Source organism: Mobula hypostoma, chromosome 6 (assembly GCF_963921235.1).
Source record: "Mobula hypostoma chromosome 6, sMobHyp1.1, whole genome shotgun sequence".
NCBI classification, from domain to species: Eukaryota; Metazoa; Chordata; class Chondrichthyes; order Myliobatiformes; family Myliobatidae; genus Mobula; species Mobula hypostoma.
The window spans coordinates 184,622,768-184,650,059 of NC_086102.1; the positions used below are offsets into that span (position 1 = coordinate 184,622,768).

The 27,292-nt window shown below is 42.8% G+C and overlaps 1 protein-coding gene across 3 annotated transcripts in view; it reads right to left on the minus strand.

Annotated features, from left to right (window-relative positions):
* The window catches only part of LOC134348674 (protein mono-ADP-ribosyltransferase PARP14-like), an 86,498-nt gene that overhangs the window by 23,962 nt on the left and 35,244 nt on the right, over positions 1-27,292 (minus strand). For all 3 annotated transcript variants that reach the window (XM_063052441.1, XM_063052440.1, XM_063052443.1), the window contains 4 exons: positions 22,715-22,793; positions 18,087-18,239; positions 9,847-9,909; positions 319-495 (listed from right to left, as the gene is read on the minus strand). In XM_063052441.1, the coding sequence (XP_062908511.1) occupies positions 319-495; positions 9,847-9,909; positions 18,087-18,239; positions 22,715-22,793 (472 nt within the window). The remainder of the gene's footprint in view (positions 1-318; positions 496-9,846; positions 9,910-18,086; positions 18,240-22,714; positions 22,794-27,292) is intronic.

Below are 27,292 nucleotides of genomic sequence, written 5' to 3' on the forward strand. Positions count from 1 at the left end.
ATCAAGTTCTCCAGTTGTAGCATGCATTGTGGAAGTAAGCACTAGGGTATGTACTTTCATCTAAACTGGAGTATCCAAAACTACGATTGCTGCCTGTTTCATCTCAAGCCCATTTTCAGACCAACTGCCTTCCCATGATCATAATCCACTACTTACATTCCCACATCTTACTGCATAATTCTTATATACTGTAGTTGAACTGGGACACAACTTATATAGTTCCTGTCTTGGTCTGGATATTAATATTTTGGCTCTTCTCAGTGTGTAAGGAAACTCCAAAAGGAGTGGGGAATAAAAAACTTTAAGGAAAATACCAACCTGTACCAACGGCAGGGAAAGCAACTGATGAGAATTTCTGTTGTTCACATAGCTGCAGAACTTCATCAACTATGGCTTTGATTTTAGTTGGATCTGTATGTCCAACCATATGAATTATAGCTTGACACCGCAGTTTTCCTGGACTTGTTATTATTGTTGCACTGTTTGCCTGTGAGCCTATGAATTAAAGAAAGAATCATTTCATTTATTTTTTGCAGTCATTACATAAATAACAATTAAATATTCCTGTCCACTAATATTTAGACCATAGGACACAGGAGAACCAGGCCATTCGGCCCATTGAGTGAGCTCCACCATTCCGTCATTGTTGATTTATTATCCATCTCCCTGTAACCTCTAACAGTGTGTGTGTGTGTGTGTGTGTGTGTGTGTGTGTCTTCCCAACCACTGAAGTCAGGCTAACTGGCCTATAATTTCCTTTCTTCTGCCTCCCTCCGTTCTCAAAGAATGGAATGACATTTGCAAATTTCCAGTCTACAATGCCTTAAGATATCAGAGCAGAATTAGGCCATTTGGTTCATCGAGTCTACTCAGCCACTTCAACATGGCCGATCCATTTTCCCTCTCAGCCTCAATCTTCTGCCTCCCCCCCCACCCCCGTATACCTTCCTGCCCTGACCAATCAAGAATCTATCAACCTATCTCTATCAATAGCTCCAGCAATAGTTTCAGTCCTCAGGAACCATTCCAGAATCTAGTTACTCTTGAAAGATCATTACTAATGCCCCCACAATCTCCTCAGACACCTCTTTCAGAATCCCGGGTGTAGACCATCTGGTCAAGGTGACTTTACTTCAGTCCTGTCAGCTTCCCAGACACCTTCTCCTTAGTAATAGCAATGACACTCGCTTCCACACCCTCCACCCGCCACTGATACTCTTGAATTTTTGGAATACTGCTGGTGTCTATTTGAATAGAGGTTTTAAAATTTTTTTTAAATATTTTTAGAGATAAAGCATGGACCAGGATCTTCTGGCCCAATGACCCACACCACCCAGCAACCCACCTATTTAACCCCAGCCTAATGACAGGACAATTTACAATCGCCAATTTATCTGCTAACTGGTACGTCTTTGCACTGTGGGAGGACACACACACACAGGAAGAACATTCAAACTTTCTTACCATGGACACCGGAACTGAACTCCGACCCCCACCCCCCACCCAAGCTGTATGAATTTTAAAACATTTTGACTTATGGCACTGTACAATATCTCATGCCACCTTACATCCCCATCGCTCACTGACTTGCTAAACAACACAAGCTACCTCTTCCACAATGTGTTGATTTAAACCTTTTATTTGATTGTATAAATTCTTGAATGACTTCACCCCTCCAGCTTTGTAATGTTCTCGAAGTTCAGCATCCTTTCACCTCGTCAACCATGCACATGACTGACCCATCCATTGTTGGGTGGCGGGGTGGAGATACAGTACATCCCTACCAAAGGAGGTGTGGGACGCTCCTTCCCTCCGCTAGTCTGCAAAGCACCCTTGGGCAAGGTGTAGCCCCTGACCAGGGCCACGTGATGCCATGGGAGTGGATGGTAGATGGTCGTATGAGCAGCTGGTGCACATCACAAACCATAATGGCTGGGGTCATCCATCTTGTAAAGACACTGCCCAGAGGAAGGCAATGACAAACCACCTCTGCAGAAAAAACTGCCAAGAATAATCATGGTCATGGAAAGATGATGATCACCCATGTCATATGACATGGCATGTAATGTGGAATTCCTTCTCTAAATCCTCCCGCAGATTTTCCTGTAATTCATTTCAAAAACCTGCTCATACCCTCCTTTGGGCTCTGTTCATTATGCATCTTTGTAGTGCCGAGGAATGAGGAAGTTGGTACATCAGGAAACAGAGACAAATTTCTAAGATCGTGGTAGAGTGAAGGAGCCTTGAAATATTTTGCAAGTGTCATCATGTCTGTGAGCATTAGCCACCCTGGAATAAGACAGCTTTGATATTCTCACTTGGTATGAATAACCAGAAAAATTTGTTGAGGGCAGTGGAATGAAATGCTTGCCTGAGGACATCCGAGATCTAGAAATTGAAATATTAAAAAAACGAGTCCGAGAGTAAGTTGGGAAAAAGTGCACGGAGAATAGTCTTAGAAAAAGTTTTATTTCAAACATTAGGCCTCTGTGGTTCTGCTTTTTGTTTCTGTTGTTCTGCCTTCTGACCTGCACAGAGCTGTTTTGGTAGCTCTATTGGTAACTCTTCCATAACTAGAGGGGCACTGATTCTGTCTCATTACATTTCTTGATAATCTTACATAAAATCTTTGCCTTTGATTTAGTATACAGTGCCTTGTAAAAGTATTCAGCCCCTAAAACTTTGCTCACATAAATGAGTATTACAACCAGGATTTTTGATCAATTTAACCAAGATACTGTATTTGTGAATCACAGGCTCCTTTTTTCATAGTACAGCTCCCCTCACCAAAAAAAAAGAGAATTGCAAAGCATGAAAAACTAAAAATTCAAAAATATTCATTCTTCTTTGATCAGTACGTAGTTGAACCACTTCTCACAACTATTATAACCAGCAGTCTTTTAGGAAATCAGATTTACGCCCCACGTACTGCTTAGTGTTGAGGCCAAAATGTTCCTCTTCAGTCTCATCCGACCGCAAGACCTTCCTCCACATCTTTACATTATCTTCTAAGTAACACTTTGCAAAGTCTTTACGGGCAAGAATATGTTTTTTTCTTCAGCTAGGGCTTCTTGCTTGCCACTGTTCCATAAATACCCATTTTGTACAAACCCTTAGAGTTTGTGAAACCATGAACGTCATCTCTAGTTGCAGCCGGTGATTTCTGCAGCTTACTCAGAGTGACTGTTGGGGTCACAGTGGCCTCTCTTACAAGTGCCATTCTTCTCTGGCAGCTAAGTTTAGAGGGGCACCCTGACCTAGGCAGTGTGGCTCTGGTTTCCTATTTTTTCCACTTTTTCACAATGGACTGCACTGAGCTCTGAGGTGTGTTCACTGCCTCTGAGATAGTCTTGTACTCTTCTCCAGATCTGTGTTTCTTTCATATAATTTCCCTGACTTGGCTTGTATGATCTTTTGTCTTTGTTTTGGTTTGGTCTGTTGAAAATCTACCATACAGTTGTTTCTCAGAGAATTGTATGAATTCATTGAAAACAAGTGATTCTCCAATTTTCTAAATCAACAAATTGCATGAGTTGGTAAAGTAATATAAAGTATTGGGTCTGTGAAAAGTTAGTGTAGTAATTAAAAAGAGGATGAATACTTTTTCAACCTCACAATTTTGGTTTTTAATTTTTAGTAAATTGTTGACATTTTGGAATTTTTCTTTTGATTTGACATGATGCACAATATTTTATCGATTAGCTCAACAAAAATCCAACTTCAATATATTTTAAATTTAGAAAATGAGAGAGTAGGTTCCGGTGATATCATCGTCCAGAATGGCAGCTTAAATCATTAGCTCCTCTGGAAAAACGCAAATTTTGCCCCGTTAATCCATCAAATACAAGATCTTTTGAAAATATCTGAATTGATAAGGGGGGCAAGAATGGGGAAAAAGAATGGATATAAAAAAAGCACCACTGCGGAGCCTATAGAAGGGAGAGGTAGAACATGCGGCTCTCCTACACATGCGCGTGGTGGCGAAGCTGACGCGGGGCCTCGTTCAGGTGAAGTGGCAAATATGATAAAAATTCTAGAAGAGACAAGAGAAGTCCAAAAAGATATAAAACAGCAACTAAATGATATAAAGTCAGAGCTCGCCAACATCAATCAGAAAACAAAGATGGCAGAGACTCGAATTGAGAAGGTGGAAGATCGCGTGCAAAATGTGGAACAGATACTAAGTAAGATGATAAAAATATTAAATCAACAGGAAAGTAAATTGTTTGATCACAAGGGAAGATCGCGTCTGAAAAATATCAGGATTTATAATGCTCCCGAAGGAGTGGAGGGGTTGTCAATTATGAAGTCTGTAAGAAAGTTGCTGCAGGAGGCGCTGGAGATTCCCCCAACTATGGAGATTGAAATTGAGAGGGCGCATCGTGCGCTCGTCCCAAGGCCTCCGGGAAACAGAGAAAGTAAGCCGCGCTCAATAGTACTTCGAGTGGAAAGTGGCCAGTGAGTGAGTGGGCCAGTGAAGGAGTGGAGCTTTGAGGCTTTGACTCGAGAGATTCTGGCAGTTTTGGCAGTTGGTCTGTGCAATCAAGTCAATCAAGATTTGAACAGATCAGACTCAGCAGAAAACTGTTGATTAGACAATCAGGATTTGAATAGCTCAGACTCAGCAGAAAGCAGCTGATTGGGCAATTGAGGTCAGGTGACCAAACATTTTGAAAAGCTCAAACAGATAAATAGAGGGATAGCTCAAGCGAAGCGGCCAGTGAGTGAGTGGAGCTTTGAGGCTTTGACTCGAGAGGCCTCGACGAAAATAGGTGGAGGACAATCTAGCTCGCAGTTAGTTTTTACAATGTCTCCTGAGACAGTGATGTGCCTCTCATGTGAGATGTGGCAGTCTTGGGGGAACTCCCCTCTCCCGCAGAGTCACATCTGCCAGAAGTGCATATGGCTGGGTGATCTGGAAGACCGTGTAAGGAATCTGGAGCAGCAGCTGGATGACCTTCTACTCATAAGGGCGAATGAGGCAGTCATAGATGAGAGCTACAGGGAGGTAGTCACACCTAGGCTGTTGGAAGCAGGTCACTGGGTGACAGTCAGAGGGGGGAAAGCGAAGGTGAGCAGACAGGAAGCGCAGAGCACCCCTGTAGCCATTCCCCTGAATAATAAGTTTACCGTCCTGGATACTGTTGGCAGGGATGACCGACCAGGTGTGAACCACGATGGCAGGGCCTCTGGCACTGAGTCTGACCCTGTGGTGCAGAAGCGTGGGACAGAGAAGAGGAGAGCTGTCGTCATTGGAGACTCTATAGTCAGGGGAGCAGACAGGAGATTTTGTGGACGTGAGAAAGACACCCGCATGGTTTGTTGCCTCCCGGGTGCCAGGGTCCGGGATGTCTCTGACCGGGTGCATGACATCCTGGTAAGAGAGGGAAAGCAACCAGAAGTCGTGATACATGTTGGGACCAACAACATCGGCAGGAAGAGGGATGAGGTCCTGAAGTGTGAGTTTCGGGAACTAGGCAGAAGGCTGAAGAACAGGACCTCAAGGGTGGCGTTCTCAGGATTGCTGCCAGTGCTACGTGACAGTGACGGTAAGAATTGGAGGAGATGGCAGTTGAATGCCTGGCTGAGGAGTTAGTGCTGGGAGCAGGGTTTTAGATTTTTAGATCATTGGGATCTCTTCTGGGGAAGGTGGGACCTGTACAGATTGGATTGGTTGCACCTGAACTCGAGGGGGAGCAATATCCTTGCAGGTAGGTTTGCTAGCATGGTTCAGGAGGGTTTAAACTAATTTGCGAGGGGGATGGGACCCAGAGCGATAGAGCAGTGAAAGGAGTGCATGGAGTAAAGCCAGATCTAACATACAGAGAGGCTTTGAGGAAAGAGAAGCAGAATAAACGGTGTAAAGACAGTAAGGTAGAAGGGCTGAAATGTATGTACCTCAATGCAAGAAGCATCAGGAACATAGGTGATGAACTGAGAGCTTGGATACATACATGGAATTATGATGTAGTGGCCATTACAGAGACTTGGCTGGCACCAGGGCAGGAATGGATTCTCAATATTCCTGGATTTCAGTGCTTTAAAAGGGATAGAGAGGGCAGAAAAAGCGGAGGAGGGGTGGCATTACTGGTCAGGGATACTCTTACAGCTACAGAAAGGGTGGGTAATGTAGCAGGATCCTCTTTTGAGTCAATATGGGTGGAAGTCAGGAACAGGAAGGGAACAGTTACTCTACTGGGGGTATTCTATATGCCCCCTGGTAGCAGCAGAGATACAGAGGAGCAGATTGGGAGGCAGATTTTGGAAAGGTGCAAAAATAACAGGGTTGTCATCATGGGTGACTTTAACTTCCCTAATATTGATTGGCACCTGATTAGTTCCAAGGGTTTAGATGGGGCAGAGTTTGTTAAGTGTGTCCAGGATGGTTTCCTGTCACAGTATGTCTACGAAGGACCTGGGGTAAGAAGAGGGTTTTTTGGAACAGGAAGTTAATATACTTCGATCAAGATTACCCCCCGGCGGTCCTACAGAAACGGAAGGAATATTCCGAAGCAAAATGAATATTAAAGCAAGAAAAGATAAAATTCCAAACCCCGTACCCTGCTAAACTGAGGGTGTTTTATGAAGGAGGGATACAGCTATATCAGATGGTGGAAGAGGCGACTGCAGACATGAACAACAGAGGGTTGCTCATTAGCGTGGTCAGACCGAGGGAAAGCCTGGCTCAGCAGTTATTCTGATCTGCTTGGGAAATAGTAACAGAACTGAGAAAGCAGGGGACGGGAGAACAAGAGAAGTATATTAGGAAGAAACTCCAAAGACAGCCCTCACCTCCTCCAGAAGAGCCACAAGGTTTGGCTAACTTTAAAAGTGCTGATAAACTAGACAGAAGCAAAAATAGATGGTGATATACCTATCTCAAGAAATACGTATTATAATGTGGACTTTATATTACTCAAGTTTTTATTATTCATTTATTCACTCCTTTTTTCACCACCTAAATGAGAATATATACATGGGAGGAATACACAGGGAAATCATTTCTGTGTAATGGACATAGAATTTTTTTACTTACTTTTATAGGTACTGCAGCGGGGGCCCTCAACTCACAGGTAGGAGGGGCTATCCCCTACGGCTAGACGTTTCTTCCAGCCCAACCCAGGGTCATCTAGAGACCCCAGCCTTGGAATCACACCTTCGTTACCTTTTTTTAAATTCGCATTTCTTGGCTCTTATTTGTTCAGGGAGTAGATTGATTAAGTTATATTCTGCAAATTTCAATGATATACTAACAGATAAATACACATGGCTAAGGACAAAGTAAAATTCATTTCTTTCAGCGTCAATGGGCTGTTAAATCCAATCAAACGAAGTAAAATTCTATCAAAAATGAAAAAAGAACAAGCCTCTGTTCTTAATGTGGATTATAGAATATTTACCTCCATCATGGACAAACAATTAGAAGAGTTTGTACCCACACTGATACATAATGATCAGACAGGATTTATACAACAACGCCAAACTCAAGACATTATACGAAGGACACTTCATATTATGGATCATATAAAAAAAAAATGAAATTGAAGCAATAGTGATAAGCGTGGACGCTGAAAAGGCAGTTGATTTCGGTTAACTGGAATTTTCGTTACAGAATTTTACATATATTTGGTCTACATGACACAATTATTAAAACTATACAGGCACTGTATGACAATCCTACTGCTAGGATTAAAATCAATGGATATTTATCTAATAGTCTTACCCTAGATAGGGGCACAAGACAGGCTTGTGCAAGGTCACCACTACTCTTTGCATTATATCTGGAACCATTAGCTCAATACATCAGACAAAATGAAGATATCAGGGGAATTACTATTAAAGGGACAGAGTATAAATTGGCCTGTTATGGGGATGACATTTTGATCTAGCTAGGGCAACCAACGTACTCTTTACCTAAATTGATGCAACCCTTTGAACAATATGGCCAATTATCAGGATACAAGATCAACATAGATAAAACCCAACTACTTTCATATAACTATAGCCCACCAACAGAAATTGAAAGTAGATATCCTTTGGCATAGCAAACAGAGCCTGTCAAATATTTGGGCATCATTATGCCAAAAGATTTGGCAAAATTATCAGAATGCAATTATCAGCCTATATATAAAAAAATTAACGAAGATATAACAAGATGGAACCCAATTCCTTTTTTTGGCCTCAGTTCAAGGATTGAATCTATTAAAATGAATATACTGCCCAGACTACTGTATCTCTTTCAGAGGCTACCAATAGAGATTAACCAAAATCAATTCAATGAATGGAACAAGATGCTATCAAGATATATATGGCAAGGTAAAAGGCCTAGGGTTCGTCTCAAAATTTGCAATTGACCAAGGAAAAGGTGGGATGGGGCCTCCCTTCTCTTAGAGATTATTATTTTGCAGCACAGTTGAGAGCTGTGATAGGCTGGTGGAACCCATCATATGACGCTCAATGGAAAAACATTGAGGAGAGGATACTTTCCATCCCCATACAGGCAATTTTGGCTGATAACAACCTACAAGGTTACATAAATAACCCGTGGGTGAAATGGACTCTTAAAATATGGAAAACTATTATAAAAGAATTTAAACTAGAGACAGAAGGAACACTGTTCAGTTTTGAAATGCTCAAAGAGAAACACTTATTAGAAAAACAAGACTTTTACTGGTATTGACAGATGTGACAGTATGTTCATAGGAGGGTTAAAAATGTAACCAAGGCAAGTACATGTCTGATAGAGATACTTAGAAAAGCATATAATTCAGACAACGGTAGTAGAATAATTTCAAGTGTGTATAAGGGTTTGTCAAATCTTAAAACACATTTGACTTCATACATTAAAACAAAATGGGAGAAGGAAGGAGGGATAATAATATCTGGTGAAGTCTGGACAATAATATGGAGGTATCAATGGAAGTGTACCAGTTCACAGAAATGGGGGGAGTTCGGGTGGAAAAACATGATAAGATATTTTATTACACCCTCTCAGAAATCCCATTATGATAGTAACATCCCTGTTTGCTGGAGAAATTGTGAAAATCAAAATGCAAACCATTATCATATTTTCTGGGAATGCCCCGTTATCAAAGACTATTGGAGTGGGATACATAATGCCCTACAAGACATCTTTAAATGTGAAATACCCTTAGAGAGTAAGCCCATATATTTTGGGTATATACCTCAAGAATAGTTGAATAGAGATAAATATTTAATGAATATACTGCTGTTGGCTGGTAAAAAGACCCTTGCCAGGAAATAGTTATCACAGGACAGCCCAACTTTAAATGCATGGATGGAAATTACAATGGACATTTACAAAATGGAGAAGATAACAGCATCTGTTAATCATAAGTTGGAACAATTTGATTCATACTAGGAAAAATGGTTTAACTACATCGCACCTCATAGGCCTGATTTTATTCTCACAAGTCAATGAATATGTTGTTTAAAAAAAAAGGATCACTCCCTACTTTGTACATAGTTTTCTTCTTCCGATTGTTCTTTCTTTCCTCTCCTTCTATAAGTGTATACCTCAGATAAATATTATGTGCAGATTTGTGACAAATATGATATTATATATCTGAAATACATCTTATGGAAGTGTTTGTTTGATGATAAACTTCAATAAAAAATATTACAAAAAAAAGAAAATGAGAGAGTGAAATGTGGACATAATTGTGGGGGCTGAATACTTTTTCAAGGCAACGTAATATTTTGCCAATTGGAAGTTTAAGTTTAATACTAAAATGTTAAAATCCTATTGTACATTATAGGCAGAAAGGCAAAGAGATTGTAGAGCTGGAAGCTGTTTGGGTCTGTAAAAGAAAACAAATTCCAAACCTTTCTGATGGCACTCAGCTTCCACAGTTGGACCAGCAGCATCTAAAATAGCCTTGGAGACACCTGAAATTTAATTACAAATGAGATGATTGATTTAATAGGAAAACCAGCATATCCTTAACCAGAGTAACACACACAAAATGCTGGAGGAACTCAGTTCTTAAACAACAAATGCCTTTTTTATTAAACATATTTGATACTTTAAAAGTGTGCATCAATTGACAAGAGATCTAAACTTAACAGTATTGCTGGTGGATTAATTATAATAATAAACAGGTATGTCTTTTCATCACAAATCCAAGTAAGAGTGAGTGAGTGAGTGTGTGTGTGTGTGTGTGTGTGTGTGTGTGTGTGTGTGTGTGTGTATCTCTCTCTCTATATATATTATATATATATTTTGGCAAAATGTGATTAAGTATGATCCTGTATGTGATTAAGTATAAACCAAACAAAGGCCAGATTTTTCTTTCAGCATGGTGTCTACTGATGACCTCAATGGGGCATTTTGTAAGCGTCTGAAATCATTGCTAATCTGAAATCTATTCCAATGAGGCATCACTCATGGAGCATCTCTGAATGAGGAAAGAAACATCAAGATGATGATCAATTGGACAGAAGTGTCCTCAGCGGCACACTTGCAGATCCGATGAGTTCAACTCGGTCCTTGTGTGCTGTCTATGTGGAGTTTGCACATGCTGCTTGTGACTGTGTGGAATGCTGGAAACATCGAAAAGCCAAAGACTCCAGATGTTGAAGTTTCCTCCCCCATGCTAGAATTGTTGGAGTTAGTTAATTATCTGCTGTAAATTCCCATAGTACATTGGGCACCATGTCAGGATGGCCGTTAGCACGATGCTATTCCAGCTCAGGGTGCTCCAGAGTTCAATTCTGTTCCGTAAGGAGTCTGAACAGCCTCCCTGTGGAGTGCAAAAGTTTTCTCTGGGTTTGCTGGTTTCCTTCCACAGTCCAAAGACGTACCAGGTAGGTTAATTATTTTCCCGTGATTAGGTTAGGGTTAATCGGGCTTGTCAGGGGTTGCTGGGGCAGTGTGACTCGAAGAGCCAAAAGGGCGCTGTGTCATTAAATAAAATAAATATTGGTAAGTGGTAGATTATGGGGGTGAGCTGATGGGAATGTACAGGGAATAAACTGGGTCAGGATAATATTAGTGTGAAAGAAAAGGGGTACTTGAAGGTTGGTGGACTGAAGCCCCATTTCTATGCAGTGTCTGTGATTCATTGAATGAGGCACAGCACAATCCACAACATATAAAAAACAAACTAAAGCTGACTTTAAATCTTATACAGAAAATATACTGTGGCTACGGAAATAAAGATAGGATAATAAAAGTGAGAAATGAGACAGACTACATTTGCTTTAAAAACCTGCTGGGTACTTACTTTTTCCTAAGCAAATGAGATGACATCTACATAAAATTCATACCTAACATTTGAGTGTTTCTACAGCAGTAATTGTCGTTCATTAAAATAAATCCTTTGATCCCATGTATGCTAGACTTAACTTTTTAAGTTATCTTCAATAAAGAAGGTTAGCAATTCAAAGTAAATTTATCATCAAAGTTCTTGTATGTCACCATATACAACCCTAAAATTAATTTTCTTGTAGGTATACTCAACAAATCCAAAATAGAATTACTTCATTTCTGCAATGCTCCATTTCTGTTGATGTCTATCTGTACTGACTGCAGTATGGGACCTATAGAGCAGCAGGCATACTTGGCAGATTCCTGACTGTGGCCGAGTGCTTCACGATCTCAGGAACTGCCTGGAAGATGCACACCTTTGGGGCTGGGAGGTCGGAAGTCGTGGGTGACCCGGTTCCTTGCCGATTTCACTAACTGAAGTGCTATGAGGGACTGAAACATCAAGACAGCAGACGGTGTATTTGCTGATCACCGGCTGCTCTTGGAGGAAGTCCTGTGCTCGGGCGATGCCCCTCTCTCTTTTATGATGGAGAAAGTGCGCCTGTTTGTCCCTGAGAAAGGGGGAACAGCGAGTTGCTGGTTTTGCAAATGAGCGAACGAGAGAGATCGAGATATAGAGAAAGACACAGAGATGGGGGGGTGTGGGGGGAGGGGAGAGTGTGGGATGGAATCTCAGCACCTTGAATGGTGGGTGAGGAGTCAATGCTTCTGGTGTGGGGGAGGGTCAATACTTATGCTACCGCTTGTGCAAAGGTGGGGGGCGGGGCGACTTCTGGTTTTCGGGTTTTTGATGTTTCTATCGTTCTATGGGGCTTCTTTGTTTCATGATGTCTGTGAAAGGAACAAATTTTAGGTTGTACTAGGCAATGGGGTGACCCATTGTGGCACACTTTGAGAGAAGGGTAGTGCAGTCTGATGTGACCAGAATGTACATTAAATTTTCCTGAATGCTATTGGTATCGCTTTGCTTTAGAAACTGAAGTAGAAAACCTCAGTTTATTAAAAAGGAATGACGCATAGCAAAGCAAATATAGCTGCTCCTCTTAATGAAGGCCACTCTTGATGGCATCATTTCTGGTTTATCTGCCACCCTTCTGCCTCTCATTGTTATTCTGGAGACATGCAGCCCTTTCATCCCCCGTCTCTTCATGTCTTTTGCTGTTTGTTGTTTGTCTCTGATCCTGGAGACGTGCATGCCTCTCCTCCTCTGTCTCTTCTTCTCTCATCTTTTTTTGTCCTGACTCTTTGATCCTGGAGTCATGTGGCCCTGGCCTCATCTGATTCTTGTTCTCTCCCTCTCCTTGCCGCTTCCCGACGACGTTTGGCGTCATCTCTGTACCATAATGTCCCCCATCCCTTTCCACGCGGCATAATTAGGCTGACCTTTTTTTACCCTAATGCTGGATAGAAGATATGAAGCAGTAACACCAAAGAATGCTGATTATTCTTGATGATGTGGTTGGCGCTCTCCTAAATGGAATTGATATAGCCACTGCTGTCCTTTGACTGCAGCAAAGGGTTTTATGGGTGTCTCAAAGTATGTCATTACAATAAGATTTAATTATCTCTTGTTAATGGATGGCAGTTAGATCTGTCCCAATCCTGTGCATGCTGATGGTGATTAGCCAAATGTGACCCCTCGAAATAGAGCTGCCCTGCCCTTTTGCCCTGGTTAGTGTCGCTGCTGAGGCTGGCCCCGCGCATGCGTCGGGCTGTCGCGTCCCGATTTCTATGATGGCGGATCGGCTCTCGGGTTAAAAGGGAGTCTGTTGATTTTTGCGAATGAGCAATTTTATACTACTGTATAACCCTGAACTTTGTCTGCATTCTGTAAGATAGTGCATTTTAATTCGATTTAGCCAAAAAAAGTGCCGCTGTAATGAACCGTTTGCGCTAATTGGAGGTTACAAACAGACATACAGACAGAGCATGAGAGTTTGAGTAGTATATAGATACTTTATAGCAGGGGTCACCTACCTTTTTTGCACCGCGGAGCAGTTTAATATTGACAATATTCTTGCGGACCAGCTGACGGGCAGGGGCGGGGGGTGTTAATCACGACCGGAATATAGGTGATAAGTCAACTATAAGTCACTATAAGTGGCTAATACACTCAATTTTGTTTCTAAAAGGGTTTATCTAACGAATTTAATATTAAACACACAGCGTATATTTTCCTCGCATGAATATAGTGATAAGTCAATTATAAGTCACTTATAAGTCAATAGCATCATAATATTTTAAGTAACGTTTGGATATTAAGCACACAACGCATATTTTCCCCATATGAACATATGAAATTATTGCAACACACCAATATCGCTGAATCAGTGGGAGCCCTGGGCTTGTTTTCCTGCAACAACACGGTCCCATCGAAGGGTGATGGGAGACAGCGATACTCGAAGAGGGTTCCTTATGTCCAGTCTATTCCGCAATTTAGCTTTCGTTGCATTCATTGCAGAAAATCCCACTTTGCAGAGATATGATGTTGGAAATGGAAGCAACGTTTTCAGTGCTTTCGTGGCTATCTCAGGATATTCGGCCTTGACTTTGATCCAGAATGCCGGCAGAGATGTTATGTCAGACATACTTTTCAGCCCACCGTCATTTGCAAGCTCGAGAAGTTGATCTTCTTCCCGTGCTGACATGGATGATTCACCAGGGACATTCACAAATGGGTCACGGACCCATTCCTTTGCACGTCTTGGGTCATTTGTGGTTGGGAAGTAATGCTCGAATTCTGTCGACAGTGAAGATAGGTGATCACGCACCAGCTGTGAGAAGGATGGTGCAGCCCCAGTCTCTCCCAAAATCCCAGCTAATGTTGGGAACATGTCAAATATGCCCCTGTCCACTCGCCGTCCCCACATTTCCAGTTTGGCTTTGAAAGCAGACGCTTTATCTGCCAACTTGAAGACAGTTGTCATTCTCCCCTGAAGTGACAAATTGAGTTCATTGAGCAGGTTGAAGATGTCACACAGATAAGCGAGTTTTGCTATCCACTCCTCGTCACTGAAGTGTGCTGCCAGTGGTGACTTTTTTCCTGAAAGAAATCTCTGTAGCTGCTCTCTTAACTCAAAAACCCTGGCCAGGGCTCTCCCCCTTGATAGCCACCTGACTTCAGTGTGTCAGAGAAGGCGTTTGTGCTCGGCATCCATTTCCTCACAAAGCTGCTCAAACAGACGTGAGTTAAGGGCTTTTGCTTTGATGTGATTGATAACTTCAACAACGTCACTCAATACGCTGTTAAGATCAGGTAACATTTTTCAGCTAGCCAGCATTTCCCTGTGTATGACAGTGTGTAGACTGGCATTCAGGAGCAACCTCTGACTCGGGTAGTGAAACCAGACAGCCGTCCAGTCACAGCTGCAGCCCAGTCTGTGCATATTCCAACACAGAATGACCAGTCCAGTTTGCCTGACATGTAGTCATTCAAAGACTTGAATAGTTCTGCCCCAGTTGTGTTAGTTGGCAGTGGCAGTGCACACAACATATCTTCGTGCACATCGGCTTGAAATATGTATCGCAATAAACCAGCAGTATTGCCTTGTTGTTGACATTGGTAGACTCGTCGACCTGGATAGCATACCATGGTGACTTGTTAGGCCGTTCCAACAGCTGTGCTTCGATGTCCTCCGCTATGTCATCAATTCTCCTTGAAACTGTGGTAGCTGAAAGAGAAACCTGTGCCATCTTGTTAGCTGCAGCTTCTCCCAACAGTTCACGGCACATGTCCTTGGCAGTCGGCAGAATCAGTTCTTCACCAACAGTGAAAGGCTTCTTAGCCTTAGCAATACGGCTAGCCACTAAGTACGACGCTCTCAGAGCAGCAGCATTTGTGGAGGTGTTGACTCTCAGCACTTGCTTCTGTCCCGCCTGCTCACGTTTATTCTGCTCAAAAAACTCAACGGGTTTGTCTTTAAGTGCAGGGTGCTTGGACTCAAGGTGCCAAAGCAGGTTTGAGGGCTTCACTGCCTCATTAGATAGCTTGTCTCCTCATATCACACACAGGGGGCTTGGAGCATGCAAGTCACCGGTCGCATTAAAGCCACATTTTATGTATGACTCGTCGTATTTTCTGTTGAAGGAAGCTTTCTTTTTTTTTTTTGCAGTCTCGGCCTCAGCTGTCTCTGCGTTATCATCATTTTTAGGCCTTTTATGTCCCATAGAAACCATAGAAACTACAGCACAGAAACAGGCCCTTTGGCCCTTCTTGGCTGTGTCGAACCATTTTCTGCCTAGTCCCACTGACCTGCACACGGACCATATCCCTCCATACACCTCCCATCCATGTATCTGTCCAATTTATTCTTAAATGTTAAAAAAGAACCCGCATTTACCACCTTGTCTGGCAGCTCTTTCCATACTCCCACCACTCCACCACTCTCTGCGTGAAGAAGCCCCACCTAATGTTCCCTTTAAACTTTTCCCCCCTCACCCTTAACCCATGTCCTCTGGTTTTTTTCTCCCCTTGCCTCAGTGGAAAAAGCCTGCTTGCATTCACTCTATCTATACCCATCATAATTTTATATACCTCTATCAAATCTCCCCTCATTCTTCTACGCTCCAGGGAATAAAGTCCTAACCTATTCAACCTTTCTCTGTAACTCAGTTTCTCAAGTCCCGGCAACATCCTTGTAAACCTTCTCTGCACTCTTTCAACATTATTTATATCCTTCCTGTAATTTGGTGACCAAAACTGAACACAATACTCCAGATTCGGCCTCACCAATGCCTTATACAACCTCATCATAACATTCCAGCTCTTATACTCAATACTTCAATTAATAAAGGCCAATGTACCAAAAGCTCTCTTTACCACCCTATCTACCTGTGATGACACTTTTAGGGAATTTTGTATCTGTATTCCCAGATCCCTCTGTTCCACTGCACTCCTCAGTGCCTTACCATTAACCCTGTATGTTCTACCTTGGTTTGTCCTTCCAACGTGCAATACCTCACACTTGTCAGTATTAAACTCCATCTGCCATTTTTCAGCCCATTTTTCCAGCTGGTCCAAGTCCCTCTGCAGGCTCTGAAAACCTTCCTCACTGTCTATTACACCTCCAATCTTTGTATCATCAGCAAACTTGCTGATCCAATTTACCACATTATCATCCAGATCATTGATATAGATGACAAATAACAATGGACCCAGCACTGATCCCTGTGGCACACCACTAGTCACAGGCCTCCACTCAGAGAAGCAATTCTCTACTACCACTCTCTGGCTTCTTCCATCGAGCCAATGTCTAATCCAATTTACCACCTCTCCATGTATACCTAGCAACTGAATTTTCCTAACTAACCTCCCATGCGGGACCTTGTCAAAGGCCTTACTAAAGTCCATGTAGACAATATCCACTGCCTTCCCTTCATCCACTTTCCTGGTAACCTCCTCGAAAAACTCCAACAGATTAGTCAAACATGACCTACCACGCACAAAGCCATGTTGACTCTCCCTAATAAGCCCCTGTCTATCCAAATGCTTGTAGATTCTGTCTCTTAGTACTCCCTTCAATAACTTACCTACTACTGACGTTAAACTCACCGGCCTATAATTTCCCGGACTACTTTTCGATCCTTTTTTAAACAACGGAACAACATGAGCCACTCTCCAATCCTCCGGCACTTCACCCGTAGACAGCGACATTTTAAATATTTCTGCCAGGGCCCCCGCAATTTCAACACTAGTCTCCTTCAAGGTCCGAGGGAACACTCTGTCAGGTCTCGGAGATTTATCCACTTTAATTTTCCTCAAGACAGCAAGCACCTCCTCCTTTTCAATCTGTACAGTTTCCATGGTCTCACTACTTGATTCCCTCAATTCCATAGATTTCATGCCAGCTTCCTTAGTAAATACAGACGCAAAAAACCTATTTAAGATCTCCCCCATTTCCTTTGGTTCCGCACAAAGCCGACCACTCTGATCTTCAAGAGGACCAATTTTATCCCTTACAATCCTTTTGCTCTTAATATACTTGTAAAAGCTCTTTGGATTATCCTTCACTTTGACTGCCAAGGCAACCTCATGTCTTCTTTTAGCCCTCCTGATTTCTTTCTTAAGTATTTTCTTGCACTTCTTATACTCCTCAAGCACCTGATTTACCCCCTGTTTCCTATACATTTCACACAACTCCCTCTTCTTCTTTATCAGAGTTGCAATATCCCTTGAGAACCAAGGTTCCTTATTCCTATTCAATTTGCCTTTAATCCTGACAAGAACATACAAACACTGCACTCTCAAAATTTCCCCTTTGAAGGCTTCCCACCTACCAATCACATCTTTGCCAGAAAACAACCTGTCCCAATCTATGCTTTTTAGATCCTTTCTCATTTCTTCAAATTTCCCCTCCCATCTCTTCCAAAGAAACTCTCAAGCGACGTTTGTCTTTTACTCATCGAGAAGTTGTTGGTTATACCGACTGATGACCTCGTGTGCGTTCAAGTTCAACAGTGGGTGTGACAGGGAATGAGGAAAGGTGCAGCTGACTCATATCGTTTCATACCGCCAAATCATATCATTTCCTCGTAGCCCAGTAGTACATGCTTTGCGGCCCGGTGGTTGGGGACCACTGCCTTATAGCTACTCTGATATTTAATATACTTTGAAACCTTTGGGACATCTGGATTTTCCAATTTAATCACATCTACAATGTTAAAAGTTGCAATAACAGCAAGGCACCATTGTACAATTACAGTAAAATGTAGTCAATTCTTAGCGAGTAAAATCAATATGAAAATTAAGGGAATTGCGTTCTTCTTCAAATTATCTTGGAACAATGTGTTAAAATACCTGCTTTTAGTGTAAACCTGGTATTTGATGAGTTGACAATGACATCTGTGCTCTCCTTTGTAATATCTCCTGGTACCACCTGTAGTAAAATTGGTCCTACGAGCATTTCAGCCTGACCGGGTGCAGTCTCAGATAGGTTTCCAATGAAAAGACCTGTAAAATGGTTCCAAGGTATCTCCTCAATTATACATTTCTTCACAGAACATTTTATTTTACTAATCAAATAGTCTTTAGAAACATGATAATACATTGCTTATGCAGTCCTCACATTTTTCTGTTTTTTTGCAATCAGACATGGCAAGGTCGAGACCTCCTGACAAAAAGGTGGATACAGGGAATAAACCATCAAGATCTAGACAGACAAGAGAAAATCTGCAGATGCTGGAAATCCAAGCAACACACACAAAATGCTGGAGGAACTCAGCAGGCCAGGCAACATACATGGAAAACAGTACAATCAACATTTCCGGCCGAAACCCTTCAGTAGGGCTGGAGAAAAGAAACTGAGCAGTAGATTTAAAAGGGGAGAGAGAAACACAAGGTGATAGGTGGAGGGATGAAGTAAAGCTGGAGGAGCAGGGATGAAAGGAAACTAGCAAATAATATCAAAGAGGATACTAAAAGCTTTTTCAAGTATATAAAGAGTAAAAGACAGGTGAGAGTAGATATAGGACCGATAGAAAATGATACTGGAGAAATTACAATGGGAAATGAGGAGATGGCAGAGGAACTGAACAAGTATTTTGCATCAGTCTTCACTGAGGAAGACAGCAGGATACCGGACACTCAAGGGTGGCAGGGAAGAGAACTGCGCGCGGTCACAATTACGACAGAGAAAGTACTCAGGAAGCTGAATAGGCTGAAGGGTAGATAAATCTCCTGGACCAGATGGAATGTACCCTCGTGTTCTGAAGGAAGTAGCTGTGGAGATTGCGGAGGCATTAGCGATGATCTTTCAAAAGTCGATAGATTCTGGCATGGTTCCAGAAGACTGGAAGATTGCAAATGTCACTCCGCTAGTTAAGAAGGGGGCAAGGAAGCAAAAATGAAATTATAGACCTGTTAGCTTGACGTCGGTGATTGGGAAGTTGTTGGAGTCGATTGTCAAGGATGAGGTTACAGAGTACCTGGAGGCATATGACAAGATAGGCAGAACTCAGCATGAATTCCTTAAAGGAAAATCCTGCCTGACAAACCTATTACAATTTTTTGAGGAAATTACCAGTAGGCTAGACAAGGGAGATGTAGTGGATGTTGTATATTTGGATTTTCAGAAGGCCTTTGACAAGGTGCCACACATGAGGCTACTTAACAAGATAAGAGCCCATGGAATTACAGGAAAGTTACATACGTGGATACAGCGTTGGCTGATTGGCAGGAAACAGAGAGTGGGAATAAAGGGATCCTATTCTGGTTGGCTGCCGGTTACCAGTGGTGTTCCGCAGGGATCAGTGTTGGGGCCGCTTCTTTTTACATTGTACATCAACGATTTGGATTATGGAATAGATGGCTTTGTGGCGAAGTTTGCTGACGATACGAAGATAGGTGGAGGGGCCGGTAGTGCTGAGGAAACGGAGAGTCTGCAGAGAGACTTGGATAGATTGGAAGAATGGGCAGAGAAGTGGCAAATGAAGTACAATGTTGGAAAGTGTATGGTTATGCACTTTGGCAGAAAAAATAAACGGGCAGACTATTATTTAAATGGGGAAAGAATTCAAAGTTCTGAGATGCAACGGGACTTGGGAGTCCTCGTACAGGATACCCTTAAAGTTAACCTCCAGGTTGAGTCAGTAGTGAAGAAGGTGAATGCAATGTTGGCATTCATTTCTAGAGGAATAGAGTATAGGAGCAGGGATGTGATGTTGAGGCTCTATAAGGCGCTGGTGAGACCTCATTTGGAGTACTGTGGGCAGTTTTGGTCTCCTTATTTAAGAAAGGATGTGCTGACGTTGGAGAGGGTACAGAGAAGATTCACTGGAATGATTCCAGGAATGAGAGGGTTAACATATGAGGAAGGTTTGTCCGCTCTTGGACTGTATTCCTTGGAGTTTAGAAGAATGAGGGGAGACCTCATAGAAACATTTTGAATGTTAAAAGGCATGGACAGAGTGGATGTGGCAAAGTTGTTTCCCATAATGGGGGAGTCTAGTATGAGAGGGCATGACTTCAGGATTGAAGGGCGCCCTTTCAGAACAGAAATGCTAAGAAATTTTTTTAGTCCGAGGGTGGTGAATCTATGGAATTTGTTGCCACGGGCAGCAGTGGAGGCCAAGTCATTGGGTGTTTTTAAGGCAGAAATTGATAGGTATCTGAGTAGCCAGGGCATCAAAGGTTATGGTGAGAAGGCGGGGCAGTGGAACTAAATAGGATAAAATGGATCAGCTCATGATAAAACTCGATGGGCCAAATGGCCTACTTCTGCTCCTTTGTCTTATGGTCTTATGGTCTAAGTAAAGAGCTGGGAAGTTGATTGGTGAAAGACAGAAAGCCATGGAAGAAAGAAAAAGGGAGGAGCACCAGAGGGCAGGCAAGGAGATAAGGTGGGGCGCGGTGGATTTGCAGATGAGAAATGGTGAAAGGGGGCGTGGGGAACATTACCAGAAGTTTGAGAAACCGATGTTCATGCCAACAGGTTGGAGGCTACCCAAATGGAATACAAGGTGGTGTTCTTCCAACATAACTGTAGCCTCATCACGACAGTGGACAAAGCCATGGTTGGACATATTGGAATAGGAATGGGAAATGGAATTAAAATAGGCGGCTACTGCGAGATCCCACTTGTTCTGGCAGACTGAGTGTAGATGCTCGGTGAAGTGGTCTCCCAAACTATGTTGGATCTCACTGATATACAGGAGGCAACACCGGGAGCACTGAACACAGTATATGACCACAACAGACTCACAGGTGAAGGGTCGCTTCACCTGGTAGCACTGTTTAGGGCCCTGAATGTGAGAGAGGAAGTACAGGGTAAGTGTAGCACTTGTTCCGCTTGGAAGGATAACTGTCAGGAGGGATGAATGGACAAGGGAGTCGCGTAGGGAACGATGAGGGAAAGGTGTGCTTGGTAGTGGGATTCCGTTGGAGGTGGCAGAGGTTTCGGAGAATTATGTGTTGGACGTGGAGGCCAGTGGAGTGGTAGTTGAGGAAAAGAGGAACCTTACCCCATCCTCCTGCCACCCTACCAGGGATAAGAGCAGATGTGCATGAAATGGAAGAAACGTAGTTGAGGGCAGCGTTGATGGTGGAGGAAAGGAATCCCCTTTCTTTGAAAAAGGACATCTCCTTTGTTTTAGAATGAAAAGCCTCATCTGGAGAGCAGATGCAGCGGAGACGGTGGGATTGAGAGAAGGGGATGGTGTTTTTACAAGTAGCAGGGTGGGATGAGGTGTAGTCCAGGTCGCTGTGAGAGTCCATGGGTTTGTAATAGACATTGGTGGATAAGCTCAGTCCGGAGACAGAGACAGTGAGATGGAGAAAGGGAAGGGAGGTGTCGGAAATGGGCCAGGTCAATTTGAGGGCAGGGTGGAAGCTGGAGGCAAATGGATGAAGTTGACGAGTTCAGCACGGGTGCAAGAAGCAGCATCAATGCAGTCATCGATGTAGCATCGGAAAAGTGCGGGATGGTCACCAGTGTAGGCTTGGAACATGGACTGTTCCACGTAGCCGACAAACAGGCAGGCATAGCTGGGACCTATTGAGTGCTCATGGCTATCCCTTTTGTGTGAAAGAAGTGGGAGGAGCCAAAGGAGAAATTATTTAGAGTGAGGACAAGTTCTGCTAGGCGGAGGAGAGTGGTGGAGGGGAACTGGTTAGCTCTGGAGTCCAGAAAAAAACAGAGCTTTGAGGCCTTCCTGGTGGGGATGGAGGTGTATAGGGACTGGACTTCCACGGTAAAAATAAGTTGATGGGGGCCAGGGAACCTGAAATTATTGAAAAGATCAAGAGTGTGCGAGGTGTCACAGATGTAGTTTGGAAGGGACTAAACTAGACAGGCTGATTTCTAAAAACGCAAATATGAGGAAATCTGTAGATGCTGGGTCTCGGCCCGAAACGTCGACTGTACCTCTTCCTATAGATGCTGCCTGGCCTGCTGCGTTCACCAGCATTTTGTATGAGAGGCTGATTTCCCCTGAGTTACTTGCATGTTGTGTGAACGGTAGCCTTCTTGGGATCTAGACATTATTCCAACATGCATAATAAGTGATGAAAAGGACCGTGGGCATGCAGAAAATGCATTTCTCACTGTAGAATGCACAGCACCAATTTTCAGTGGCCCAAGGTTGAAGATATTACATTTTTCCTGTGTCTGCAACCTCAAAACTTGTTACTAACCACATCCAGTAATTTTACTGCTCAGCTCATTTTCACTTCCTGACATTGTGGAAGCAAGCCTGAAAAGGACTCACGAATTTCCTTTAAAAGATTTAATGGAGTATTTACTTAAAATAAAATCTTCAGAGAGAGTGAAGAAGAGGAAGCAAAGTATTTTTATTAAAGTTTTAAATACTTGCAATCTAACCAAGATGAAGAAATCTTGCACTTGACAACAAAGCATATTTTTTTTAATCTGTTGTGGTCTGGGAAAATAAACAAGATCTAATCAGCATTTGCAATAAACAGTGACCTACCCGTGGATTTCGGCTGATCAATAGGAACCGCAGTTTTTGGCTGCTTTGTAAAAACCTTTTGGAATTCCTGAGACATTGCCTATACAACAAAACACTGTTAATATTCCAAGAAACACACCGAATCACCATCTTAATAATAAACTAGTGAGTATACATCAGCCAGTCTTCAGTGGTGCTCATTCTTTCTTGTTGCCATTTGCACAATTTGTTGTTTTTTGCGTGGGGAGGTGGGTTTGATGTTCTTGTTGCAGTTTGTGCAATTTGTTGCTTTTTACATGGGGGGGTGGGTTGATGTTTTTTTTTGAACAGCTTCCATGGTTGTCTTTCTTTCCTGGAACATGAATCTCAGGGTTGTATACCGCATACATTTATTTTAAGATTGAAGTCTGTCACGAGCCTTGTGGCCCATCATGCCGGTTTCCATACTGCATACATACTTTGATAATAATTGTACCTTTGATCCTTGTGGGGAAATTATTGGAGAAGATTGTTAGAGACAGGATTTGTGAGCATTTGGATGAGGGTTAGTCAGCATGCCTTTTGTGAGGGGCAGCTCATGACTCATGAGTCAGACTGAATACTTTGAGGATGTGACAGAGCATATTTATGAAGGTAGAGCAGTGCATGTGGTGCATATAGATTTTAGTAAGGCAATTGATAAGGTTCCCCATAGTAAGCCCATTCAGAAGATTAGGAGGCATGGAATCCAGGGAAACTCAGCTGGGTGGATTCAGAATTGGCTTTCACAAAGAAGGATGAGTGTAGTTTAAGGTGGAACGTATTCTACCTTCAGGTTGGTGACCAGTGATGTTCTGAAGGAATCTGTTCTGGGACCCTTGCTCTTTGTGAGTTTTATAAATGGAGAAGAGGATTGGTGGATTAGAAAGTTTATGGATGACATGAAAGTTTGTGGTTGATGTGGATAGTGTGGAAAGTTGTCGAGTGTTACAATGGGACATTGATGGGATGCAGAGCTAAGCTGAGAAGTGGCAGACAGTGTTCAATCCAGAGATGTGTGAGGTGATCCACTTTGGATGGTTGAATTTGTCGCAGACTACAGAGTTACTGGCCGTATTCTTAGCAGGATGGGGGAACAAAGAGATTTTGGAGTCCATGTCCATAGGCCCCTCAAGGATACTGTGCAAGTTAATAGGGTTGTTGAGAAGGTGTATGGTCTATTGTCCTTCATTAATCACTGAATTGTGTTCAAGAGTCACATGGTAATCTCAGTATATAATACCATCATTCCCACAATCCTGATTAAGAAGTTGCAGAACCTAGGCTTCTGTACCTCCCTCTGCAATTGGATCCTCGACTTCCTAACCAGAAGACCACAATCTGTGAAGATTGTGAAGAAAAAGCATTTCAGGATGTATTTTGTATACATTTCTCTGACATTAAACTTGACCTTTGAACCTTAACATATCCTCTTCACTGACAATCAACACTGGTGCACCTCAGGGGTGTGTGCTTAGCCCACTGCTCTACTGTCTATATATACATGACTGTGTGGCTAGGCATAGCTCAAATACCATCTATAAATTTGCTGTCAGTACAACCATTGTTGGTAGAATCTCAGGTGGTGACGAGAGGGCATACAGGAGTGAGATATGCCAACTAGTGGAGTGGTGCCACAGCAACAACCTGGCACAACATCAGTAAGACGAAAGAGCTGATTGTGCACTTCAAAGAAGGGTAAGATGAAGGAACAAATACTAATCCTCATAGAGGGATCAGAAGTGGAGAGACTGAGCAGTTTCAAGTTCTTGGGTGTCAAGATCTCTGAGGATCTCACCTGGTCCCAACACATCGATGTAGTTACAAAGAAAGACAGCAACTATACTTTATCAGGAGTTTGAAGAGATTTGACATGTCAACAAATACACTCAAAAACTTCTATAGATGTACCATGGACAGCATTCTGACAGGCTGCATCACTGTCTGGTATGGAGGGGCTACTGCACAGGACTGAAAGAAGCTGCAGAAGGAGTCAGCTCCATCTTGGGCACTAGCCTACAAAGTACCCAGGACATCTTCAGGGAGTGGTGTCTCAGAAAGACTGTGTCCATTATTAAGGACCTCCAGCACCCAGGGCATGTCCTTTTCTCACTGTTACCATCAGGTAGGAGGTACAGAGTCTGAAGGCACACACTCAGCAATTCAGGAACAGCTTCTTCTACTCTGCCATCTGATCCCTAAATAGACATTGAATCTTTGGACACTGTTTCACTTTTTAAAAAAAACATATACAGTAATTCTGTTTTTGCACTTTTTAAAAAATCTGTTCAATATACATATACTGTAATTGATTTACTTATTTATTTTTATATTTATTTCTTTTTCTCTGCTAGATTATGTTTGCCTTGAATTGCTGTTACTAAGTTAACAAATTTCACGTCACATGCTGGTGATAATAAAGCTGATTCTGATTCTGACTCTGTCACAACTCTATAAAACCCTGGTTAGATCACACTTGGAATATTGTGTTCAGTTCTGGTTGCCTCATTATAGGAAGTTTGTGGAAGCTTTAGAGGGTGCAGAGGAGATTTACTATGTTGCTGCCTGGATTACAGAACAGGTCTTATGAGGATAGACTGAACGACCTTGGGGTTTTCTCTTCGAAGCAAAGAAGAATGAGAAGTGACTTGATAAAGGTGTACAAGATCACTTTTTTCTAGGATGGAAATGGCTAATACAAGGGGGCATAATTTTAAGGTGATTGGAGGAAAGTATAGAGCTGATGTCAGAGGTAAGCTGGTTTTTTTTAATACACAGAGAGTGGTGAGTGCCTGGAGTGAAACGCCAAGGATGGTGGTAGAGGCAGATACATTAGGGACATTTATGAGACTCTTGGAAAGGTATATTGATGTAAGAAAAAAAATGGAGAGCTATATGGGAGGGAAGAGATAGACTGACCTTGGAGTAGAAACATAGAAAACCTACAGCACAATACAGGCCCTTTGGCCCACAAAGCTGTGCTGAACATGCCCTTACCCTAGAACTACCTAGGCTTACCCATAGCCCTCTATTTTTCTAAGCTCCATATACCTATCCAGGAGTCTCTTAAAAGACCCCATCATATCCACCTCCACCGCCGCCGCCGGCAGCCCATTCCACGCACTCACCACTCTCTGTGTAAAAATCTTATCCTGACATCTCCTCTGTGACTATTTCCAAGCACCTTAAAACTATGCCCTCTCGTGCTAGCCATTTCAGCCCTGGGAAAAAGCCTCTGACTATCCACACGATCAATACCTCTCACTATCTTGTACACCTCCATCAGGTCACCTCTCATCCTCCGTCGCTCCAAGGAGAAAAGGCTGAGTTCACTCAGCCTATTCTCATAAGGCACGCTCCCCAATCCAGGCAACATCCTTGTAAATCTAGTAAATTAAAAGGTTGGCACAACATCGTAGGTGGTTATATTCTATGTTTGAAGTTCCATAATGTTGGGTAAAAAAAATGGAAACCTACTAAACAAGGACATAAAGTATAAACAGGGGATTTGGTATAGCTAGAACAACGCATACGAAACGCTGGAGGAACTTCTTCTCTGCTAAACTTAGGCTGAAGGAGCAACACTGGGTATCCATCTGGGTCATCTCCAACCCGATGCATGAACATCAATTTCTCTAATGTCCAGTAATTACTCACAACACCCTTCTCTCCTTTTCCATTCTCTATTTGGTAAACCTCTCACACCTTCCCATCACCTCCCTTAACTGTTGTTGGCAAAATTTCAGATGGTGACGAGGAGGCTACAGGACTGAGATAGATCAGCTGGTTGAGTGGTGTCAGAACAACAACCATGCACTCAGCGTCACTAAGACCAAGGAGCTGATTGTGGACTTCAGGAAGGGGAAGTTGAGGATCACACACCAGACCTCATTAAGGGATCAGTAACGGGAAGTTTCTATTTGCTGGGTGTTATCACCTCTGAAGACGTACCACCTCCTGGCTTCTCACTCCATCCCTACTTCCCCACCCACCACCCACCTTCTCCCCTCCCCTGGTCTCACCCTTCTCCTCCCTGCACCTGCTTATTCTGGTTTCAGCCCACTTCCTTCCCAGTCCCCATGAAGGGTCTCAGCCCAAAATACAAACATAGAAAACCTACAGCACAATACAGGCCCTTCAGCCCACAAAGTTGTGCCAAACATGTCCCTATCTTAGAAATTACTAGGCTTACCCATAGCCCTCTATTTTTCTAAGCTCCATGTACCTATCCAAAAGTCTCTTAAGAGCCTCCATCACTGTTGCCGGCAGCCCATTCCACGCACTCACCACTCTTTGAGTAAAAAAAACTTACCCCTGACATCTCCTCTGTACCTACTCCCAAGCACCTTAAACCTGTGTCCTCTTGTGGCAACCATTTCAGCCCTGGGAAAAAGCCTCTGACTATCCACACGATCAATGCCTCTTATCATCTTATACACCTCCATCAGGTCATCTCTCATCCTCCATCGATTGTTTATTTCCCTCCAGAGATTCTGCCTGACTTGCTGAGTTCCTCCAGCACTTTGTGTGTCACTAAGCAAAGATAGCTACTTATATCAGATCTATAGTAGAGTCATAGAC